Here is a 22,821-nt window from a genome sequence, read left to right as displayed (position 1 = left end):
AATTCGTAACCTCTAAATTTCTGTCGTCATCATTAGAGTCTGGTAAATGGTAAAAACAAACGTTTTTTTTGTGGTTTATTATTTACTACACTAGTTTACAAAAATATAATTATTGTGATTCATATATTTGTTTATAAAATATATAAATTAATATTTTTATAGCAGTGCATTGATAAGTAGAGAAATAAATTAAAAAAATGCCTGGACAAGACGCTGTAGCGGTTCAATTACCGCCTGGAGAACCTGAAGAACCATCAGCACCTTCATCGCAGCCAATTGTTGGCATAATTTATCCTCCACCGGAAGTTAGAAGTATCCTTTCTCATAAAAAATAAATATTTATTTATTTATAATAATTTACTAAGATTGGTAAGTTGTCGTATTTTTCTTATACAGTCGAGTAGATATTGTCGACAAGACCGCGAGTTTCGTGGCAAGAAATGGACCGGAGTTTGAGTCGAGGATTCGTCAAAACGAGCTGGGTAATGCCAAGTTTAATTTCTTGAACTTTGGCGACCCGTATCATGCTTACTATCAGCACAAAGTCAAGGAGTTCAAAGAAGGAAAAGCTCAGGAGCCAAGTGTCGGTAATGTTCCTCGAGGAGTAGCTCTTGGTACTCATCAGAAGCAGCAGGAAATCCTAAAGTCCGTGGAGCAGCCGTTTGTGCCAAAAGATCCACCAACTGAATTTGAATTTATTGCTGATCCGCCATCAATTTCGGCGCTTGACTTGTAAATTTTTATTTTTTACCTCGTAAATTTTAATTAGCTAACTATTTATTGTTTATTTTTTTTGCTACAGGGATATTGTAAAATTAACGGCGCAGTTTGTTGCCAGAAACGGACGTCAATTCCTGACGAATCTGATGAATCGCGAACAACGTAATTTTCAATTTGATTTTTTACGACCGCAACATTCGTTGTTTCAGTACTTTACTAAATTACTGGAACAGTATACTAAAGTTTTGATTCCACCAAAGGATTTACTGCCGCGGTTGAGAGATGAGTCTTACAACATGGAGAAGATATTGGAGGAGGTAAAGTATCGATCCGAGTGGTTGAAGTACCAGGAAGCGCAGCGTCGTAAAGAAGAGGAAGAGTTGGAACGTGAACGGGTTGCATATGCACAGATTGATTGGCACGATTTCGTTGTCGTTGAGACTGTTGACTATCAGCAGTTTGAAGTTGGTAATTTTCCGGCTCCGACTACTCCAGATGAAGTCGGCGCACGTGTTTTGATGCAGGTAAAATAATTAAATAGAAAAAAAATATTTGTGGTTTACAAAATAATTTTATTTATTGATTTTTTATTTTCTAGGAACGTATTGAAGAAGGAGAGGACGTGGAGATGCAGATAGAAAGTGACGGTGATGATGAAATGCCGAATCGCAGTGATGCGGATAAGGAACGTACGGCCAAGGATAACAATCAAGTGCAGGATATGGAGGAAGACTCAAGTGACGACGAGTCCAATACCATGGAAATGCTATCACTGGACTCTCAGAAGGCACGAGATGCTCGTGCTAATCGTGACGCTATGCAGCCACCGCCTCTGCCGCCTACACCAGGCAACGTGGTCGTCAAGAAAGGATACGATCCAAAACAACACAGCATCAAGGCCGCGAAACCAGCGCCCACTGATGAATATCTCATTTCGCCTATTACTGGTGAGCGTATTCCAGCAAGTAAAGTTCAAGAGCACATGAGAATCGGTTTGCTGGATCCACGCTGGGTTGAACAGCGCGACAAACACCTCGACAAACTGGCACAGGAAACAGTATTCGCTCCTGGTACGGCGATCGAAGCCAGTTTGAAACAACTTGCCGAGCGTCGTACTGATATTTTTGGTGTTGGAGATGAAGAAACAGCTATTGGTAAAAAAATTGGTGAGGAAGACAAAAAGAAAGATGACAAAGTCACTTGGGACGGTCATACTTCCAGTGTTGAAGCAGCGACCCGAGCTGCCCGAGCAAATATTACCCTCGAAGAGCAGATTCACCAGATCCACAAAGTCAAGGGGCTGCTTCCGGACGAGGAGAAGGAGAAGATTGGACCTAAACCAGTCGTTAGTCGTGCGAGTGAGCTGTCACACATGGCAGCAGCTGCTTCCAAACCACAAGCAACTCTAAAAGCACCGCCGAAACCCCCGGCACCCAAACCAATGCCTGTACCAACCCAACCTCCCCCACCGCCACCGCAGCTCGCTATTCCTCCGACAATGGCTATGCCTCAGCCACCGATGATTCCACAACCGCCGATGATGATGATGGCTCCGATGCCTCCAATCAGACCTCCGCCGCTCATGACACCAGCAATCTCTCCATTCATGCCCGCACCCCCGACTATGCAACCGCCAATGCCTGCTCCCATGGCCATGAAACATCCATCCGACATGCCCATGGAAGACGAACCCCAAGCTAAGAAATTGCGCACCGAAGACTCTCTTATCAACGAGCAGCAGTTCTTGGCACGCAACAAAGGTCCAGTGCAGCTCAATATTGCCGTGCCTTCAATGACCGAAAAGACCGAGTGGAAACTTCATGGGCAAACTCTGGCCATCACTTTGCAGCCCAATGAGACGATTGCTACCGTGAAAGCCAGAATTCACGAGCAAACTGGAATGCCTCCCGGCAAACAAAAGTTACAATTTGAGGTAAAATATATAAACATTCTTTTTTATTTTTTAAATAAATATAATTCACAAACTCATAATAAAAAACATAACTTATTTTTTTTACAGGGAATGTTTTTCAAAGACAGCAATACGCTTGCCTATTACAATCTTATCAGCGGCAATGTTGTTAATCTACTGCCGAAAGAAAGAGGAGGACGGAAAAAGTAAAGTAATAAATTCGACTATTGAATGAAATTCGCGAAAGCAGAAAATTTTGACTCTGTATCTTAAGGTGTGTGTTGTTATTTAGGATAACCATTTTTTTTTTTCATATATACATATATATCTTAATTATGATAAAGAACCCTATAAAATTTAATATAAATAAAAAATAAATTTTAATATCAAAGGCCACTGATTTTATCACCACGTGCTTAAAAACACGTTAATAAAAAAAAAAAATTATCTCTATCTAGTATTGAAAAAAATTCAGCTACTGTCATTTTGCTCCAATAGTTGTGCAACAATTCTCCGATAACGCGCCACCATTGGCTTATATATCTATTTAAAAAAAAATCATATATATATATAACATATATATACACTTATAAATATAATTTGTATAATAAAATAAATAATAACTGTAATTTTTGTCGTCAATTAATTTTCATAAGAAAACTTACACTTTCGGCATCACTGTAAGGCGAGCATACAAGTTTTGGCTCAGGAATGTACTTGGTAATTTCTTTAAAATTATTTTTATCTCTGTGCAGAGCATATTTTGCTAGATAAGCAGCCCCCAGTACAGCAGAATTAGCAATTTCCTAGATAACAAATATGAAACTTTGATTTAAAAATAATTACATAACAATAAATAATTGATGTAATTGAAATATTTACGGCTGTGTAAACGGGAGCGTTGAAAACATCAGAAAGAACTTGTAGCATCGCTTTGTTTGCTGACGCACCACCCGTAGCAATAATACGACTGTTGGAAGCTACAATGCAGATCACGTCATATATTTCAAATTGTTAAATTATATTTTTAGATTGTCTTGTTTAATTATCTTGTATCTTATACAAACCAACGGCGAATCCAAAATTTTCCGCGTACGCTCTCTTAGCAATAAATTGACCTTCAACAAGAGCCCGGACTTCCACTTCTTTGGAGCTGTATCTCGAGATCTTGTCATCGGCTTTGTTGAATCTGTGATCACCAACGAGCGCTGGAATTATTTCCGGAACGTCGTAATACAGAGCGATGTTTCCAAAATTACCTCGCGGTGTGCTGTCGAGTAACTCGTTAAATATTTGCCACGAACCACCCGCTGCACTGTCTCGGATTCTTTCGCGAGTAAAGGATCCATTTTTAAAGCTACAAAAAAAATAAATTAAATCAAAAAAATTTTTATAAATATTTTCATTATTTAAATTTATTTACCACAGCATGGTCATGTACGCATCCTTATCAATAGGATTACACAGAACATGTCCTTCAGGAAGTGTCTTAGGATCATCAAGCCACAAAAATAAGGTATCACTTGTGCCTAGACTGCAAGCTAGATCATCTTTGCTCAGTCTCATGCCTAAAAATATGAACAATTATTAAATTAAAAACCAATTAAATGAATTAATTTTTCTACATGATGATTTCGATGAATAAATTACCAATCAACGAGGCGGGATTGTCTCCAGTGAAAGCAATTACTCGGCACTGATCAGTAAAACCAAATCTCTCGACGTAGTAATTTGAGATCGGAGCAAGATTTGTGTGCGATGGTACAGTCTCGCCAAGTTTAACTCGTAAATCTGGTCCACTGGCCTGTGTCGCCGCAATAATTGTCAGTTTAATGACATTGTCATCAAGACGTTTAGTAAATCATGTAAATGTCTCTTTACGTCTTGTCAAAAATACATAAAATACATACCTCTAAGAGCTGATCATTCCAATCTTTTGTGCGTATGTCAAGAAGATTCATGCCGGAGCCATCGGAATAATCAATTGGTGCGTAGTCGCCGACGAGTAGACTCGCCACAAAACTACTTACTAATGATATTCTCTGTCATAAATCAATCATGCGTACACACAACACATTAATAAATTATTTATTCATTAACTTACATGCTCTATAATTAGAAAAAAAAATATATATAACATAAATTTATACTGTACCTCCGTATTAGCATAAACATCTGGACGAGTTCGCCAAATTTTTGCTATTTGGGGGCCTGAGAATCTCTCGTAAGCTTTGGATCCTGTTATTTGTGCTAAATTCTGCCCAAGAGAAACAAATAATAATTATTTAATTAATTAATTGTCTTAGATTGATATAAAAGAAATGTAATTATAATTATTATTATAATAATAATCTCTCCCTCACTTGCGGACCACCGACAGTTTGCTCAAGGATTTCACACTCGGCAGAGGTACTCGAGTCCATCCAAATTGGAGAATAGTTGGTAGCAAAGGCATTACAAAGTTGTTGATGTAAAAATTTATCCGGGCTCAAATTCCTCAGCAACTCGCGGCTCCCTTTGCTCCAGTATACCGTCCCGTGTTGCTATTTGTACAGGTAAAAAAAAAAGTTAGATGATGACGTAATGTAGGATCAACGCGTGAGATGGGAATATCAAGATGAAGACGAGAACGAGGACGAGAAGAAGGCTGAGAGAATAGAGATCCAAGAAAAGAATTCAGGTAGACTATTTTTTTTTTTTCCTCTTGTTAAATTTTAAAATATTTACCTGGGCACAACCGGAAATGCCTTGGACCCTGGCGAAATCGACACCGCAAACACGGAGCTTGTCCAGGAGCATATCTAATGCTTTTACCCACATGAGACATGGCGCTACGGCTATACTTGGTGATTCTTTTTTATTTATTACCCCGCCGTATGTCCTATAAATTAATATTCATCATAAACATATTTATTTATTTATTTACTTATTTATAGACCGTCGTAAATTAAATGCTAATGGACTACTCGACATATTTACCTAAACTCCGGCAGGTCGTTGTCAAACTGGACATAGGCCTCATCAAGTACCTGCAGCTGATCATCAACCACGACAGCCTTCAGCTGCAACAAGAATTGAATAACAAGCGGTATTATTAATTTTTAAATTTACCGCCACGTGTGTGGGACAGGTAAATGCGGCAGGTGCGTACGATATAGACCAGGCAGTTGGAGCAAAAAAAATGTTCCAATGTCACTGTAGCTTGTTGTCGAAAATAAAATTACGCTAATTATGCATCTAAATAAATAAAAAAAAATAATATGCATGACATTAATGCTTTTGAATGTTCAATAAATTAAAAGAGACTTGCGCGTCAATAAAAAAAATAACCGCGACAGTGTCCAAGTATAAAAATGCGTCATGATGACCAATCAACTATAATTGACAATATAATACATCAGTTTCTACGACGACAATAACAACAACAACAGCAACGTAAATTACCGATACTCGTGTGTCGAATGATATGATATGATAGGGGACAAATAAAAGCAACTGAAAGAAAACTTGTCATAATTAATAATAAAATTTACGAAAGAGCAGAGTATGCGTAATTTATGTATATGCTGGGCAGCTGATGACGGTGAGTTTAATAAATAAGTAAATAAAAAAAAAATTAAGAAAACCTGCTGAGTGCTGAGGTCTAAGCCCAGGTATGTCGGGCCCGAATCACCCATTGCTCTGGCTGACTGGAACGTCTGGAACCGGGCTGAACCTCGTCGTGACAGACGAACTAAAGAAATAGCGGCAGCAGAGCACGCCGCGGCTCGTACGAAACTTTACTTGTGTTCCGTTATGTACCCAATTCAATGATATATTATACTACTACTACTACAATATATATATATTACTACAATGACGCTCTATTTCATATCCTTATATTCATTTACTATCTGAGAGCATCACATTTGACATTACTTATTGCTTATGATAAATAACTTGTGTTTGTGGATACGTTTTTTTCAGTATTCTTGCTATTGGTGGTTACGTGACGGATTCTAGAAGACGACTAAGTGATTACGAGGTCGTTTGTAATGCATAAAAAATATTAAAATTATGGCAGTAATAATAATGATGATAACGATGATAAAAATGACGATAATTCACGGGAATTATGATAATAATGGTAATAATAAAAATAATAATAATGATGATGATAATAGTAGACTAATAAATAATAAAAACATTGGGCTCATGTTTTAGCGTTATCTTATCAGGAGTTTTGTTACGCAAGCTAGTTATCGTAGCGCACGTTGCGAGTTTGAATAAACACCCGGGACGGGAGCGTAGTCGAGCCAAGGAGTTGTTGATGTACTGGCGCTGTCGTGCTCTGAAGAAAGATTGTCATTAGATCCAGGGGTATAGAAAGAGCGGAGGCACGAGGACTGAATCGAGTGTAAAGAAACCGGTGGGCATCAGTATCAGGATGATCTGGACGGAGAGAACTATCACCAGTGGTAGCACCCTTTTGGGGATGGGAAAACTAACGGAAGAAAACAGTTGTGCGGAGACAACGTGGTGCGGGTTAAAAAAAAGGACAAGGGGTGTCCTGTTGGCGTCACCCTCCTGGCGTCGAGACTCCCGTCGGCGTCGCAACGCCGTCGGGACGAGTACCGAGGACCGACGGACGAGGCTGTCTGACTGGCGCCGCGGATTGGACTTTGCTTTGACGCCAACTAAACCGTCGCGCCGCACAGGCGACTCCCGTGTTGGTTGTTTCCCTGTATGATACTCCTCTGCTGCTCTGCGAGTACTTTTGCTGATGTGCTTTTGCTTCACTCGGCTTCTACCCGATACGATACCATACGATACGATAACCAATGCTGAAAAATATACTATATTACATATATGTATAGATGTATATATAGCCCCCATCTATGATTTCTACGCGTTGGCACCAAACTCCGGCGAGGATCGGCTCCGGCTAGGAGGACGACTAAGACGACGACTACCACGACGACGACAACAGCAGTGGTATCCCTCCTCACGATTAAGGGAGATAAAATAATATCCATGTACGGTTGACAGAATTGAGAGGGACAAATTGGCGCCCGGCGTTTTCTTCGCGATACGGGTGATCATGGGACGCCAAGTGTTTTGACGCTTGTTATATTACGGTTCTTATATTATACATTTTCCAGGGGGAGCAAGATGATAAACAAGGAGATCCAAGTCGCCAGTCGGGCCAGCCACTGGAGACCACCCCACCCCATCAACTGCAATCCCTATCCCTATGTCTCGATCGACTCCTCCGTGATCGTCGTCGTCGTCGTCGTCGACAGACTGGTCTTTTAACTAAACTCGTCTTTTATCCACTCATGAGTCAACTTATTTATGTGCGAGCGTGTGTGTATGTCTTGGACATTATTTGGGTGTGAGTGTGTGGGCAAATGCATGCCGTCCCGCGTTGAATTTACTTTGTTGTCCTGTTGCCACTGGTGATGTTAAACGGCTGCTACCTTGTCATGTACACATGCAAACATTGTAGTGTTGAGTAGCTGGTGAGCCACTGCCGCACATCGCGTCTCGTTACCGAGTGAGCAGAAAACCAGCAACAACAACATCAACAACAACAACAACTATTCACCCGACGACAATTCATTTATCATTCTATTTCCATGCTCTATACTATTATTTTCTTCTATCCTGATTGTCGTCTCATCTGTCTAGTCGTCGTCGTCGTCGTCGCGCTTACTCACGGTGTTTTTGATTCAGTCGTCACCGAACGAGCGAGCGACCGGCCGGCTCCCACAGGCAGAGTCATAGTCGCATGTCGTCTGACGATACAAAAATATAGGGCGACATATATTGAGACGTGAAAAGGAGTCGGTTGAAAATATATAGATATAGATATAGAAAAGGAAAGGGGGACGATGGAAATAAGAGTGGGAAGTTTCGTTGGAGCCATCAAAGCGGGGGAGAAGGCGCCTGTATCCGCGAGGCAAGAATGGCTTGCGGCGCCAACTTGCCAACATGCGGCGCCTATACCACCCTTACAAATAGGGGATGCCAAGCAACATCGGCACCAGTAAAACCGGGACCCTCTATTCCTACGATTTGCCCCAACATCCGCGGCTGCTTTCTCTACACTTAATTATTTTTTATTCCGCCGTCGTAGTATCAAATACACGATCAGTATCTTTGATTATTCATATTACAAAAACAGCAACAAAGAACAGCGACAACCGCCAGCAGTGAGTCGCATACAAATCGCAAAAAAAAATTGACAACAAGTAATATTACTAATCATTAAATCCTCGATCGCGTCACGTTTCCAAGCATTACAAAATCTCGTTTAAGAGCCAGCCATCAACATCAGCAGCAGCAGCAGTAACAGCAACAGCAGCAGAGCAGCAACAGCAAAAGTACCAGCGGCTCCCTGTTCGAAACGAGTTTTCTAAAATTAGCCAATTTATGAGCGACGACCTACGAATGCCTTTCTTTTCGCCCCCACTTATCTCTTTCCTTGTTTTTTTCTTCCCCTCGTCTCCGCGGTTCCTCATCATCCAAAGTTCTTCAATATACAACACACAGTCTGTGGCGCCAATCGTCCGCCCCTCCCAACTTAACAACTAATCATCCCAAGGCGCCATCTATTTATTTGTGCAATTCAATCGCTCGTAAAAATCAAAGTCCAACCGACTTATTTTTATCGTTATTCAAATCACACACTAAATACATTTGCGATAAATAATAACAATAACTCGCTAATGTATTCCAGTCATACATTCTTAATCCTTTATATTTTAAAACATCTCATCCTCGTTTAAGCTTCTGCATTTTAAATAACTTTTGTCATTTTACAACTCGGGGAATAATAAAAAGCCACATATACTTTTTACATATATATACATACATATATTTTTCAGCGAGCGGGAATTTTTAAATACCGCCAAAAAATTCAAACACATGAGAAGACCGCCATGCTGGAGAACGGAAGCCAGCTGGCGTCGTGGGTGAGGATCGAGAGTACTAACAACGAGCAAGTGAGAGAGTCGTAGTGTGAGTGGTAAGTGAGCGAAGAGTTGAGATTTAAAAGTTAAGTAGTAGTGCGATCAGAGAGAAAAATAACGGCCATGTTTAAGTATAAGTACTCGTACTGTATGCACATATAAGCACTAGTACAAAACATGTGTGTCGTGTGTTAATGGGAATTGTATGGTCTACTACGGTGTTGATCGTAAGTGTGTGCTACTGAGTTCGAGCGTGCGCGCGCGTCCGAATCAACTCTGTGTGAGTTAGCGCCTCTGTAGAGGGAGTGCGGAGAGGGGAGCGGAGGCTCGTGACGGCCCTGGACCTCGTGTGTGCCGCTACTCGCTAGTAAAGTCCGAGAGCTTGACCAGCGCGTATCTGCCGCTTGTTATTTATCCCCAGTGTGCCCGCACACACTTGAGTGTATATCGGACGTGTGTTTTTTTCTATTTTATTTTATTTATTATTCTTACAAAGTTGAGTTTTAGTTTATGGTAATCACCGGTCGACACACCAAAGACTTCGTCAACGTGTTTTTTAAAATTGTACGTGTTTATAACAACTTATTATTTAAATTTAAATTTAAATTTATTGTTAAATGTAAGAGAGCACGATAGTTAACACAACATTTATTATTATCATAATTTATTATTATTATTGTTGGTAGCATAGGAGCGATGTCGGGTATCATTAAGTCTTAAGTAGTAGCGGGTAAGACGCGAGTTTAATTTCTTCTCGGCGACATTTATCGCGATTGTGTTCAATCGCAAACAACTGATCGAGTAAAAGAGGGAGTGAGAGAGAGACGAGTGATTGTTGTAAGTATTTGTGTGCAAGTGTGTGTGTGTGTGTTGATGTATATATTTTTTTGTATGTGTCCATATATAAAGTGGCGAATGCGATTGCGAACGCGGCGGCGTCGCGACGTCGGTGCACTCGACACGCGTCGACCTCTCTTGTCGGTTTAAACGTCGTCGAGTAGTCGACTAGTACATACTTGTTGGTTGACTCGCGTGCTGCGCGCGCGGGGAATACCTATCCCATATTTACTACCATGTGTGTGTGTGCGATCGTCGTTGCCGCGGTAGTCGTTTTCACTCGTACGATCCAGTGGACGGATCATCGTTTTCGCGCACTGACGACGACGTAGCTTACAATAAATACTACCAACTATTAATTTATGATAAATATATGAAAGAGATAGATTGATATTGATATTGAGATACACGGGAAATGTATATGTAGTATAAATATATAGTTATAAGTATTTGTCAATGTTAAAATGTATGTGTAATTAAATATATTTATTTCTTATTTTTCAAGTGGACGAGCGAGAAAGAGAAAGACAAGGCCAAGCTAGCCGGTGAGATACGAGAGTGTGCCGCAGTGCGACGTGTGTTGGTTTAAGTTGTTAAAAGTTTTTTAAAATTTGAATTATATATTTTATTTGAATTAAAGTTACCAAAGCAAACGATAAAATATGATTACTAAAGTGGACACGAGGAATTATGTCAATCGCTGTTAGTCGAAAACGAATGAGTGATTGTTGTAAATCAGTGTTATGCGGTGCCAAACCGCCGACAGCCACGACGACGAGGAGGATAACGCGGAGAACAAGAACGCGTACAAGAACGAGAAGGAGAACAAGGAGAAACTATCTATTAGTGCATCAGTTAGGATTGGTGGTAGTGGAGAAGCAACAGCTGGCCGTAGCGCAGGAGCAGTACAAGTAGTTGGTCATTACATTCAGAGTCATTTTCATTTATCGTTCAATTTTCCTGTTAAAGAGACCGCTGTTGTAGAAAGAGGAAGAGGAAGTGGAAGTGGAAGAGAAAGAGAGAGAGAGAGAAGAGAAAAACTCGAAGTGTATGAAAATAAGAAATTTAGTAGTTTGTTGGTTCCAGTGAGTATCGTCACGCGCTATTTCGAGAATACGACCGTGGCCCACCGACGGTACAACGATCTTCCTCATCGCCGGTAGTCCGACAACGTGCTCAACGTGGTCTGTCGGCATTAACGTGTGTTCCTGAGTCAACTTAATCATTATTATTATTATTATTATTTTAATTGTTATTAATATTATTATCGCAATATCATCTCTTCCTCGTGCACCCACGTGTGGAAAAATAATCAGCAACGTGTTATACACACCGTACCAGGTGTGTAGATTTATTATCTTCTTGTCGCAAAGGTGTAAAGTACTGGCCCCCAAATGCACAAACGTATTCTCGTGTTTCATGTTCATGTTCTGGAGCAAACGGACGATACTGACTAAACGTCTGTTAAAGGCTCAGGTTTGTCGAGAGTATGAAACCGAATGTGAAACTCAAGAGAATACGTCGCAACGCATTGCTCGCGTGAGTAATTTATTAGCGGAGGCATCAGCTTGCTCTGACGCGGTACTCGGTGGACCCGCCAAAACGGTTAAATCGTTGCCGGGGCACAGAGGAAGTGTGCCAGTGAGTCAACCTCAAGCTAAACGACAGACATCGTCATCGGGTGGAGGAGGAACTGGAGCTAAAATACACCAGGTCTGCTGTGGAGGTGCCGATTCCCAGGACGAAAGTGGCGAAGACGAAGAGGACGACGACGAGCTAGAAGATAACGAGGACAGTTTAAGTGAAAAGATTGAGAGAGAAGCCCGCGAGCGATTGAATCGCTGCAAAGAGCTCCTTAAAAATCTCAAGGAAAACCAGCTGGAGATGCTGCTCACGGCCATAGAGAGTTGCGGTGCCGATCTCGGCTCGTGTGTTGTCGTTCCCCGCAGGCTCATTCCCAACTCTTCTTCTCAGTCGGACATAAATAGTGATCAGCAGCAGCAGCAACCGGATCCATACCGACGTCGTCATTCCAAACGAAAATCTCGGCACTATCATCACCCCCTGAGACTTCGTCCCTCTCACCATCAGTTCACCCGAGTGCGTTCGCGATGTCGTCGCTACGAGTTGCACCAGGGCTTCAACAAGGACACCGAAGTCCTGGACGAATCGTCAAGCCTCGCTGGTACCGGTTGCCCCGCGGCGACCGACGACGAACGTTTGGCTGTCCACTCTACACCAGATTCACGTGCCGATTTCCTGCTAACATCATCAGCGCACCTTCTCTCCTGCCAAATTTGGCGGTGGCCTGATATCTCTCTCACGACTCAGCTAAAAAAATTACCACTGTGTCATTCCACTAAAGATCCGTCGTACGTCTGCTGCAATCCCTATCACTGGAGCCGGCTTTGCAAACCTGGTAAGTGTGTATTTTAATTATTTTAAAACATTAATTAACAAACTCATTAACGTCATTCGTGGTTATTTAAATTTACTGCAGTCAATTCTAGCTAATGTATAGACAACATACGACGAGTGGCGCCAGTCTTACTTCCTTTACGTAATGTTCGTCCCGTTTAACTTTGTATATATCTGTCTCTCTTACTGTATACATATACACATTCACATACATACATACATATACTCATTAAATGTATGTAGTCGTCTACGTTAATAGGTATTATATTATATAGGCATCAGTGCAGGTATAAAACGACTCAAGTCTAGACTACTTTTCTTTTCCCCGATAATCCTTGTCTGGTTTTAAATTTTGTGTCTGACCCTTGTTGCACTGTCGCCGCCAAGACCCATTTATTTTCTTTTCCTTTTCCATGTATATGTTGTCGGTACGGCTGTTAATGCTGCTGGTGCCGGTCCCATACCAGACCCGGTCCTAATGCTGATGTTCTCTTATACTATACTTATACTTTTAAAGTATTTTTCTTTGGGTTTACTACCTAAGAGTTTGTAATTCGTGGAAATGTGACTTTTTAAAAATTGTTACATGAGAACAAGGGAAAAGTATCGGACAAGAAACAATAAGACCAGCGGGTATACATAAATGTAGTTTGTGTTAAGTAGAAAAATAAATGAAAAAAAAAGTATACGAGGGAAAGAGATAGAAGAGGGTCGTCATCGTCTATCGCCCTGGCTGTATGTCTGTGTATATAGTAGTCGTTGTCCGTTAGATATATACTGCACAGGAAGAAAAGGGAAAGGCGATGAAAGTATGAAGGTGGGGTAAAGATATGTTTATATATATGTATGTATGTACGAATATATATATGAATGTACGGATAGAGTGACTTGCTGGGTTGGATGCTCGACGTTGTAGTTGTCGATGCAAGCTAATGTAAGCAACTATACGGCAAACAGCAGCAGGAGGACAAACCGAGTAAGCTGCGGTACGGGGCATAGGCATGACCGTAGAACCAGCAGCAGCAGCACCAGGCGAAGAGAAGGGGGAATACCGCCGTCGTTGCCGACGCCGCGTGTCATTGCTGGCGCCAGCTAATTGTCGAGGCCAGCCAGCCGGCGCTAGCGCGAGGATACCGGCTCTTTTCGCGACAATCCAACCGAAACTTCCTTCAGACTATTAATTTTTTCATTATATTTTTTTTAAATCTCTCCCTCTCTCTCTGTCTTTATTTTTTATTATTTTCCATTTAGTCATGTTTTGTTTTACATATGACGAGATATTTACTTAACTGTTGACTGCATATAATTTTAAATAATTACAATAAATTTATATTTATATGAGAACGGTGTAGTAAGCCGGTAATTTATATGATAATATTGTGGATTGTATGAGTAAATAAATGATGTTGTTATGTTTCAGAGTCGCCACCACCCCCGTATTGTCTTATCCCGGCGAATAGAGGTGCAACAAAATGCGAAGGTAAGCAGTTTAAACGGCGCCTAGTCGTCGTGGATTCTCCCGCGAGCGGCTATTATTACACGTACGCCGGTGGCTCTCGATGCGATTATGCGCACATACTTTTTCGCGGTCTTGACTATAACATACATCCATACATTCATATAAATATACATGCGTATCCGTATGTATGCATGTACATTTTTACACATATGTATATACCAGTTGTGCTGAACAGCCACACGGTTTGGTTTATGTATACGAATTGCCGTCAGCGGGGGGTCAAACGTTGGTTTAAACGTAACGCGTGGAATGTAAACTACGTGATATGTATACACATTATTATATATCTTTGTTATTATGATATGTGCTACCAAACTCGAAATGTTTTTGTCCGTCTCCACCGTATAGTAGCATATTATTTTATTAATGTATTATATATATATATATATATATATATATATATATATATATATATATATAGCATCACGATACATTTTCGCGATTTATTTTTATGTTAATGATAATAATAGCAATGATGAGGATGACGAGCAAGCCAACGTTGATGATGATAAAAATAATAATAAGTTATAATAATGTATTATTTATTTATTTGTTTTCAGCTTCAACTTGTGCCATTAAAACAAACAAGGAGGACACACGACACTGTGGGAATAATACAATAGTGCCTTCAAGACTTCCGGAGTCGCTTACCACCGACGGAGAAGGTAAAACCAATTGTCCTTTTAGACAAAGGACGTCATTCAAACTTAAATCACTGGCTATTACGGGTGGCGACAATCTTCTACCTTGACCGACAATTCTACTACACAATAACTTACTACCTGACTCGCCTAGTCCTATTGGGTATTTTCTTATTTTTTTCCCACCTTAAATATTATCAGCAGACTGTCTAGACAGAAGACTGGTAAAACTTGTAAAATTTCAACAAATAATTAGCCAAAAATCCCCAAGTACCTGAATTGGGAAAAAAAGCTTTTAGACAAATAGATCATTTATTTCTTTAAAATATTTATTTATTTTCAACAAATATTAATTTAGTCTGTAGATTAACTACAATACAGACTCATATTTATACAGATGATAGACATTTTTATTAATATTTATATGAAATATATATCTTTTATATATATTTATCGTAAATAAATATTTATTTATTTACTTGTTAGTTCAGTAAATTATTAATTCAATGAAAAATTTATTGTAGAAAATAGACCGTAACTTAAATTTTGTTTAAAGAAACCTTTTTTTTAGTTCAATACGTAAACACTTTTTATCTGTTAGCGTAAATAATTTGCTAAATTTTTTTCTCAATTTAAATATTTATTGCTCCGAAAAAAAAAATTATTCATAGATTTTTTAAACAAACAAACGGCTATTTTTCCAACGATGATTATTTAATCAGCACTTTTAAAAGTATAAGGAAATATTCATTAGAAACTAATGATTTAAACGAGCAATTATCGTTAGACACTCGCGTCTCGACAGTTATATCCATTAAAGCAAATCTATTTGACTTATCAATTCCATCTAAATTTTCCACTTACATACCGCGCATACTTTTTTTTCCCATTTTATTTTCTATCAACTTTAAATGTAAATAAATACCCGATAGGATTTTTCTGGCTCAAGTTAAAACTTACTTAGAAACCATTGCAGATAAGTGTCGGCGGCAATTTATAGCTTATGAGATTAAAACTAATTACGTCCATTAAGTACCGACGTTTACACGAGTATTAGATTTAAAATAAACTCCGAAATTAAATTATTTCGGTGGTTATTATTATTAATTAAAGTAGTCAAGGAAAAGGTAGAAGAAAGTACGCATATGCTCTCTCTTATCGCCAGTGATATAATTTTTTTTTTTACATTTCATTTATTTATCAACTAGACATAAATCAAACAGACCCAAGCGCCGCCCGCGTAACTTGATAGCGATGATCGATTGAATGCATATATGTTGATATATTTATATGTAGGTGTGGACGAGGGTAGAAAAATTTTCGGCTGAAAGGTGAATAAGCGGTGTAGCGGATAGGGGCAGACTCTGTACGGACTTTGGAGGCTTGAGGAAATGGAGGGCAGGCTCGTATGGCGCCAGACAGCTGCCGCGTGTCTCGTCGGTATTCTCTTGCGACCTCGACTGTGTTGCCTTCTTGTTCGTTCATTCTCTCTCTCCGTCTCTGTTCTGTTGTATACCTCAGTTTATCCTACTATACTTAACTTATTCTATACATCCATTCATTTTCACATACACAAACCTTTGACGTTTAAGCAAAAAGAGTGAGTAGCCGGTAAAAGCGAATAGAAGAAGAGAAACAAGTTAAATAAGTTACTTTACTTCCCATTGATTCACAATTCAGCTTTGTATTAAACTCGTTTATAGAGTATACATATAGATATGTGTTGGCGGAGATGAAATGCCAACACGGGGTTTAAGTAACTCGAAAGAGAATAAGCGTATAGTAGCGGAGAAGTATATAATAATACGGAGAGCGAAACCGCGTGGAAATCCATCATCAGAAGTCACATAACATGAATGGTCGTGTCGTCTAGTTTAAGCGGAGGTGGACGGGCAACAGGTCGTCGCGTATACGATGATGGATAAAGCGCAGGCGCTAAACCGCGTGTGTATAATTCGGCCAACCAGTTAAACCCTGGATTTTCCGGGAAAAACTCAATGAGTCTTGTGGAGAATGCGGTGGTTACGCATGACATACCGTGCCATGTTAATTTATCAGCATCTCATTTTATTTATCTTCTTCCTTGTAATCTTTCTCTCTAGACCACTATTCTATTCCATTACTTCTAAGTAGACCCTATCTCCTTACACACACACGCACACTCGCCTAAATTTATAACCGTGTGTGCAAATGCTGTAGATATTCGCGAGCTTTCTTTAAACCGCGTACATATTTAAGACGTTAAATATTTAACCGCTGGTTGTCGCAGTGGCATCTTGCACGTATTTATGGAGGTATTATTTTGGTCGGCGATCGGGTATATGTCTGAGTATATAGTAGCAGCATAGCGGACGTTGGTTTTGCTTTTGCTGGTGGTGCTGCACGCTGTCCGCCGTTAATCCAGCGCCAAAGAGGAATGTGTCTTGGCGCCATAGCACGCTTGCCGTTTTGAGTGTATACACACACACACTTATATATTTATCTAAATATGTCGTATACGTATACGTGTGTTGTATATCCAGACGCACTCAAGTTATGACGCTTATAGTCGGCACTGGAGCAAAGTAAAGAGAACCGAAATATCGCCAGTTGGTTTATTATTACAAACAAACAACGGCACACACTCTACTCGCCTCGGTTATACTCGAGTGGTTGTGCCGAGTGTGTATACGTTTTAAAGTATACACATTATTATTATCAGCATCAGCATTATTATTTATACAGAATATAGATATAGAATACATGTATGTCTGTATAGCTGTTGGATAAAAGCATCATCAGGCACACGGGCTAAGAGAAAAGAGTAGAGCCGAGACTTATACTCTGCTGGATATTCATTCCTTTCTATCGTACATTGACGTGCGTATATTGCCCGGTTAGACTTAGAGTGTGTGTACAGACGTAGGCCGAGCCGAAAGCGCTTTACTTGGCCGATCGGTTGGTCGGTTGGTTGGTTGGTTGGTTGGTTGGCAGCCTCGGGCCTTACCAAGTCAAGCTAAGCGACCGTCGAGCTCAGTAGAGAATCAGCGGATAGGAGGGCGAGAGAGGTAAGAAGAGAGAGGTTCGCCGGCGCCTGGTATGTGGCGCCTCCACTGGCGTAGAATCATCTTTTACTTTATATCGGTGGCCACGAGCATGCTATCTCTACCGGTGTAGGTCCCATATCTCAGCTCGCGCCGTCAATGACTCCCTGCCTGCTATGCTAACCCAAGAACAACTCGTATCGTATCGGTTTTGCTTTATATATGTATGCTTATGCTTATACTTGGCTGTATACGAACACACATGTGTGAGTGTGTGTGTGTATCATGCAGAGGCCTATAGCTCCGTCCACACATGCTCGACAATGGCCGTTCGCGATTCGATCCGGTCCGTCACGCGATAACGACGGGTCGCTGAAGATAAGAATTGAGCTTTTAGCAAGTCTTTAAGCGAGTTATATACCTCCCAGCGGCAACGGCAGCAACCACGCAGAAACTACAGCCACGACACTGATCTTTCATTTCATTCCATTCGTTTATTTGTTTTGTTACACATACAGAGTAACATGTTGCCCGCAAAGTAGTCGAGATTAAGGTGGGCGGTTGGTTGGTTGGTTGGTTGGTTACTGGTACCGGTACGCGGTACGGAAAGAAGGCCGTTCGAAGGACAGAGGTCACCTGTATGTGTGTTATGTGATTCGACAACTCACTACTATTATACTTTCGTTATCAATTAGCCAATTAATCGCCGAGTTGAATTATTACTCTCCCTCGTAATAATTATATCGTGCGTAAACTTATTATCCATACTATCAACGCTCGGTTACCGGCGTATAGTTTTTATACTAGAGTATAAGTTCGGTCGGCTGTTGTGTGGCTTATCTAAGTAACCTGAGGGTTCTTGACCTTTTCGCGGTCTTGCGCTCTTTTAAATTAAATATGTACATAAATGTATTGCATATTATTTTAAATGCTCGCCGGTCTGCACTTGTTGATGATGTTGATGATGATGATGGATGTTGGAGGTGGAGATTGAGATGTGTATGTATCTTGACACTTAAATCACCTCTTATTGTCGTCGCGTATTTTACCGATACGATACGGCGGTATGATACGATTAGTTTTAATAATGATGGCGGACGTCGGCGCCGATGCCACCGCCGCCGCGACGATCGTCCTTGCGCTCCGCTCCTCCGTCCCACGATGACGTAATAATCACGATAGCCCGCAATCTTGGCGCCGTGTTAAACTCGTAATATCTATTTTTATCTCATGGAAGCACCGCGCGACGGTTAAATGCTTCTTACGCGTCTCATATATATACATATACATATATGTATTCATACAGATACAAGACGTTGGATAAACTATCATCGATGGTACTTGGGGACTAAACAAAGCATGATATTGTCATATATATTGCTCACTACATATATATGTATTACCAAAATTCAAAATATAAAAAGCAGACGTATTCAGTAAGAAGACGGTTTCGTTGACTATGGAACTATTTTACTGCAAGACAACTCTACACGTTGTAATATAATGATTGTAATAATAATTATAATAATAATACTGATGATGATAATAATAATATGGATGGCAAAAAGGGAAGAGCGGGGGGGGAGTGTTTTATGTATGTATGTGTGTGTGTGTGTGTGTGTGCAACAGCCCCAGCCGTATGCAATTTGCGTGATCCGCGTAGGTTGTTAGGCCGCCGCCACTCGGTCGAGCATTATAATTTTCGCGGCGAGACGAGCAGTTTTTCTACAACGTCGGTGCAGTGGCGGGCGGGAGCGGCGATGGTCGCGCGGGTTGCGGCAGGATGAAAACGATGAGATGATTGCCGTAGTCCAAGATGATGATGATGACGGTGGTAGAAGAACGGGTCGAGTTGAACCGTGGGCCGCAGTGGCCCATCCAGACAAGCCACTTCTTTACCTCCCTCTCTTTCTCTCTCTGTCTATCTTCACCACTTCACTTTACCAACTATACAACCACCATCATCATCTCTATCTTTATTCAGCCTCAGCAACCTTCGGCTTTAAATCCTCCGCAGGTCTCGATTTATTTTATTTATTTATTTATTTAATTTTTTTTGAGTATTTTTCGTCGGCGTATTATCGCCGTGAAGCATTAAAACGATTATTTTAATGGTTAATAATAATTTTTTATTGTTTTTGTTTTATTGCAGAACGTGGTGACCGGCATCAACGAAAAGAGTGGTGTACTCTCGCTTACTGGGAACGCGGTGGTCGTGTTGGTAGACTTTATCCCGTGGAGTCATCGACAATAAGTGTCTTTGACTCTTTACACGACGGCGATGGACTTTGCTTAGCCAGTCTCGCTGAGAACCACGACTCCGTGGATGATGCGAAAACGACACGCAGTAAAATTGGTCTAGGTATGTATATTATTTATATATATATATATCCACACACATAATTACGTCAGTGGTAGTCGAGTAGTTTGCGTGTACACGATAATTTATATTTTTTATTTTTATATTTATATATAATGTATCGTGAACTCGTTCGACTGAGCTTGTGTGCGTGAAAAAATTTTATATACATATACATATAAATATATATAACAATAATAATCATTATGTTACATATTTTTATTATTATTTTGTTTGCTGTAGGTCTGGTATTGAGTCAAGAGGATGACGGCGTATGGGCATACAACAGATCTAGCCATCCAATATTTGTAAATTCACCGACACTCGATGATCCAGAGTCACGTACGCTGCTGGTCTATCGTGTGCCACCAGGATCATGTCTGAATATATTTGATCGTTCTAAAAATTTACCATCACGTTGTTCGTACAGCAATGGAGCCAACGAAGGAGCCAATTCGGGAGGTCCCGTAGACATTTATTCCGTGAGAATAAGTTTCGTAAAAGGCTGGGGTCCCAGATACAAACGTCAAGAAGTAACGTCCTGTCCATGCTGGCTTGAAGTTTTATTAGCACCGTGCAGGTGATCCTGTCATTTATACGTCGTCGGCGCGCGACGTCGTTACCGATCGTGCCTTCCTCATCGTTCGAGGGAATGACAAAGAGAGGGCCGTCATTAAATTTTTCGTTTGATAATAAATAATAAATAAATTAATAAATTGAATAAATGAATAATAACAATTACAATAACAAACCCGACGACCCATTTCTTTGGAGCCATTACACAGAGCCAATTGTTTCTTTATTGCCTTCGCATTTCAGTAATTCGCGGTAACACAAATATAAATATATACATATATAAATATATTCTATTAATTAATTTGTATAAAAAAAAATAATGATAATATTAATGGTCAATCGTATTTGATATACGAAGAAGACTATCTCTGTTGTTAGACTGAGCCTAGTCGATTAATCGAATGGCTTGTACCCCATTGTAGTCCATTTCCGTATCGCGAATGGAGTCGTAATCACGTTATTGTACACATTGCTGAATAAGAGATTATTCAAAAGTAAACAAACAAAATCATGAGTTTACAAATATAAATATTAATTAATAATTATAATATAAAGTAAATAGAACGTGCCCGGAAAAAAAAAAAACTAAAAACGATTGACCGCGGTTCGTGCTTTAATATTTTTGTTTATTTATTAAGATTTTGTAGTTACGAAGATAAACACATTTGTAAATAAAATTATTTATACAGCGTAAATATATTTATACATATATATACATAAAAATATATGTATGTATATATATAATTATAATAATAAAATAAAATGCCAATAAACGCGACGCTAATTGCCATATAATGTGGTCGATGAGTGAGTGTTGTACAGAAAGAGTAGAGGGATAGTAAGAAAAAAAAAAAAAGTAAATAAAAGAGAGTGAGGATGTAATGTGTAAAAGTATGAGTACAAGTTTGCTTGGTAAGTCGGTTCAGTTTTTGCCTTCTGAACGTCTTGAGACTATTTTAAAAAGCGCGTGACTGTTTTATTTGTATGATATTGTTGTTGTATCGCATACATGATGTATGTATGGTTTGCGCTTTCATCCATATAAATATACATATATATATAGGTAGATATAAAATAAAGTTTAATAATAAAAGGAAAATAATGAAAAAAAATAAATACTAAAAACTGGTTGAGTTGCGTCACCGTGCCATTGCTAAATAATAACAATAATAATGAATGATAGATAGAAAATATAAGAAAACTCCCTATAGAGTACTCGGTGAGTCTCGTCCAGCCACTTGATGTCCAGTATGTTCCATACTCGGCATAAAGATTCTTGATGGACGAGACCTTGGGCTCTCAGGTATTTAGGCCCGTGTTATAATTTATTTAACTCGGGTCAATCGGCAATAGTTTTTAAATATTTAAGACTGTATTAAAAAAAAAAAAAAAACTTGTGTTTGTTGTTTTAAAACGCGGGAGATTTATTTTATTGTATTTATGAACAAAGTTTTAATTTTAATTTAAATAAAATAGTTTTTAAATTTTAAATGTCCAGCTTGAAAATTGTCTCTGTGAAACATTGTGCCTTTTATGATGTTGATAATTATTATAATGACGTCAAGTCATCTCAGATTAGTGATAAATTTTAGAAGAAAAATAAAATAAATAATAATAATAATAATAAACAATGTAACGCGTTGTGACGCAACGTATTCGACATAATTATTTAAAAACAGACAAATATGAAAATACCTAAGAGAACAGTGCCCTTGTAAATCTGGCCTGTTTACCCAATTTTTAAAAATTATAATAAAAGTCTCTGGTATCCGCCGTTTCCGTATAATTATACGAATGTTAAATTAAATAATCCCTCCGTTTTTTATTAATTATAATAACTATAATTAATGTTCAATTGACTAA

The 22,821-nt window shown here is 39.5% G+C and overlaps 3 protein-coding genes across 6 annotated transcripts; 2 read left to right on the top strand and 1 right to left on the bottom strand.

Moving 5' to 3' along the window:
- Positions 1 to 3: 3 nt before the first annotated feature.
- LOC130675864 (splicing factor 3A subunit 1) lies at positions 4 to 2,880 on the top strand. The gene is made up of 6 exons (XM_057481749.1): positions 4 to 49; positions 163 to 312; positions 405 to 732; positions 803 to 1,244; positions 1,319 to 2,653; positions 2,741 to 2,880. Exons 2-6 carry the CDS (start codon positions 198 to 200, stop codon positions 2,840 to 2,842), a joined length of 2,322 nt encoding a protein of 773 aa, XP_057337732.1. The 5' UTR covers positions 4 to 49; positions 163 to 197; the 3' UTR covers positions 2,843 to 2,880.
- Positions 2,881 to 3,032: 152 nt separating this feature from the next.
- On the bottom strand, positions 3,033 to 6,477 carry LOC130675866 (xylulose kinase). Its single transcript, XM_057481754.1, has 12 exons — positions 6,259 to 6,477; positions 5,612 to 5,694; positions 5,360 to 5,513; positions 4,996 to 5,175; positions 4,788 to 4,889; positions 4,543 to 4,674; positions 4,283 to 4,436; positions 4,056 to 4,200; positions 3,700 to 3,989; positions 3,515 to 3,612; positions 3,298 to 3,438; positions 3,033 to 3,175 (listed from the first exon to the last, which is right to left on the bottom strand). The coding sequence occupies exons 1-12, from the start codon at positions 6,307 to 6,309 to the stop codon at positions 3,104 to 3,106; spliced, it is 1,602 nt and encodes a 533-aa protein (XP_057337737.1). The 5' UTR covers positions 6,310 to 6,477; the 3' UTR covers positions 3,033 to 3,103.
- Positions 6,478 to 9,521: 3,044 nt separating this feature from the next.
- On the top strand, positions 9,522 to 21,543 carry LOC130675865 (dwarfin sma-3). 4 transcript variants are annotated; one of them, XM_057481752.1, is made up of 6 exons: positions 9,522 to 9,641; positions 10,928 to 12,841; positions 14,261 to 14,320; positions 14,920 to 15,024; positions 20,176 to 20,385; positions 20,626 to 21,543. In XM_057481752.1, exons 2-6 carry the CDS (start codon positions 11,842 to 11,844, stop codon positions 20,964 to 20,966), a joined length of 1,716 nt encoding a protein of 571 aa, XP_057337735.1. In that variant the 5' UTR covers positions 9,522 to 9,641; positions 10,928 to 11,841; the 3' UTR covers positions 20,967 to 21,543. The 4 variants fall into 4 exon arrangements, with proteins under 4 accessions (XP_057337735.1, XP_057337733.1, XP_057337734.1 ...); XM_057481750.1 differs by lacking the exon at positions 9,522 to 9,641 and adding an exon at positions 9,875 to 10,149; XM_057481751.1 differs by lacking the exon at positions 9,522 to 9,641 and adding an exon at positions 10,286 to 10,422.
- The last annotated feature ends 1,278 nt before the right edge of the window (positions 21,544 to 22,821 follow it).

This window comes from Microplitis mediator, chromosome 10 (assembly GCF_029852145.1).
Source record: "Microplitis mediator isolate UGA2020A chromosome 10, iyMicMedi2.1, whole genome shotgun sequence".
In the NCBI taxonomy this organism is placed as follows: Eukaryota; Metazoa; Arthropoda; class Insecta; order Hymenoptera; family Braconidae; genus Microplitis; species Microplitis mediator.
This window is presented reverse-complemented; position numbering and strand designations above follow the sequence as displayed.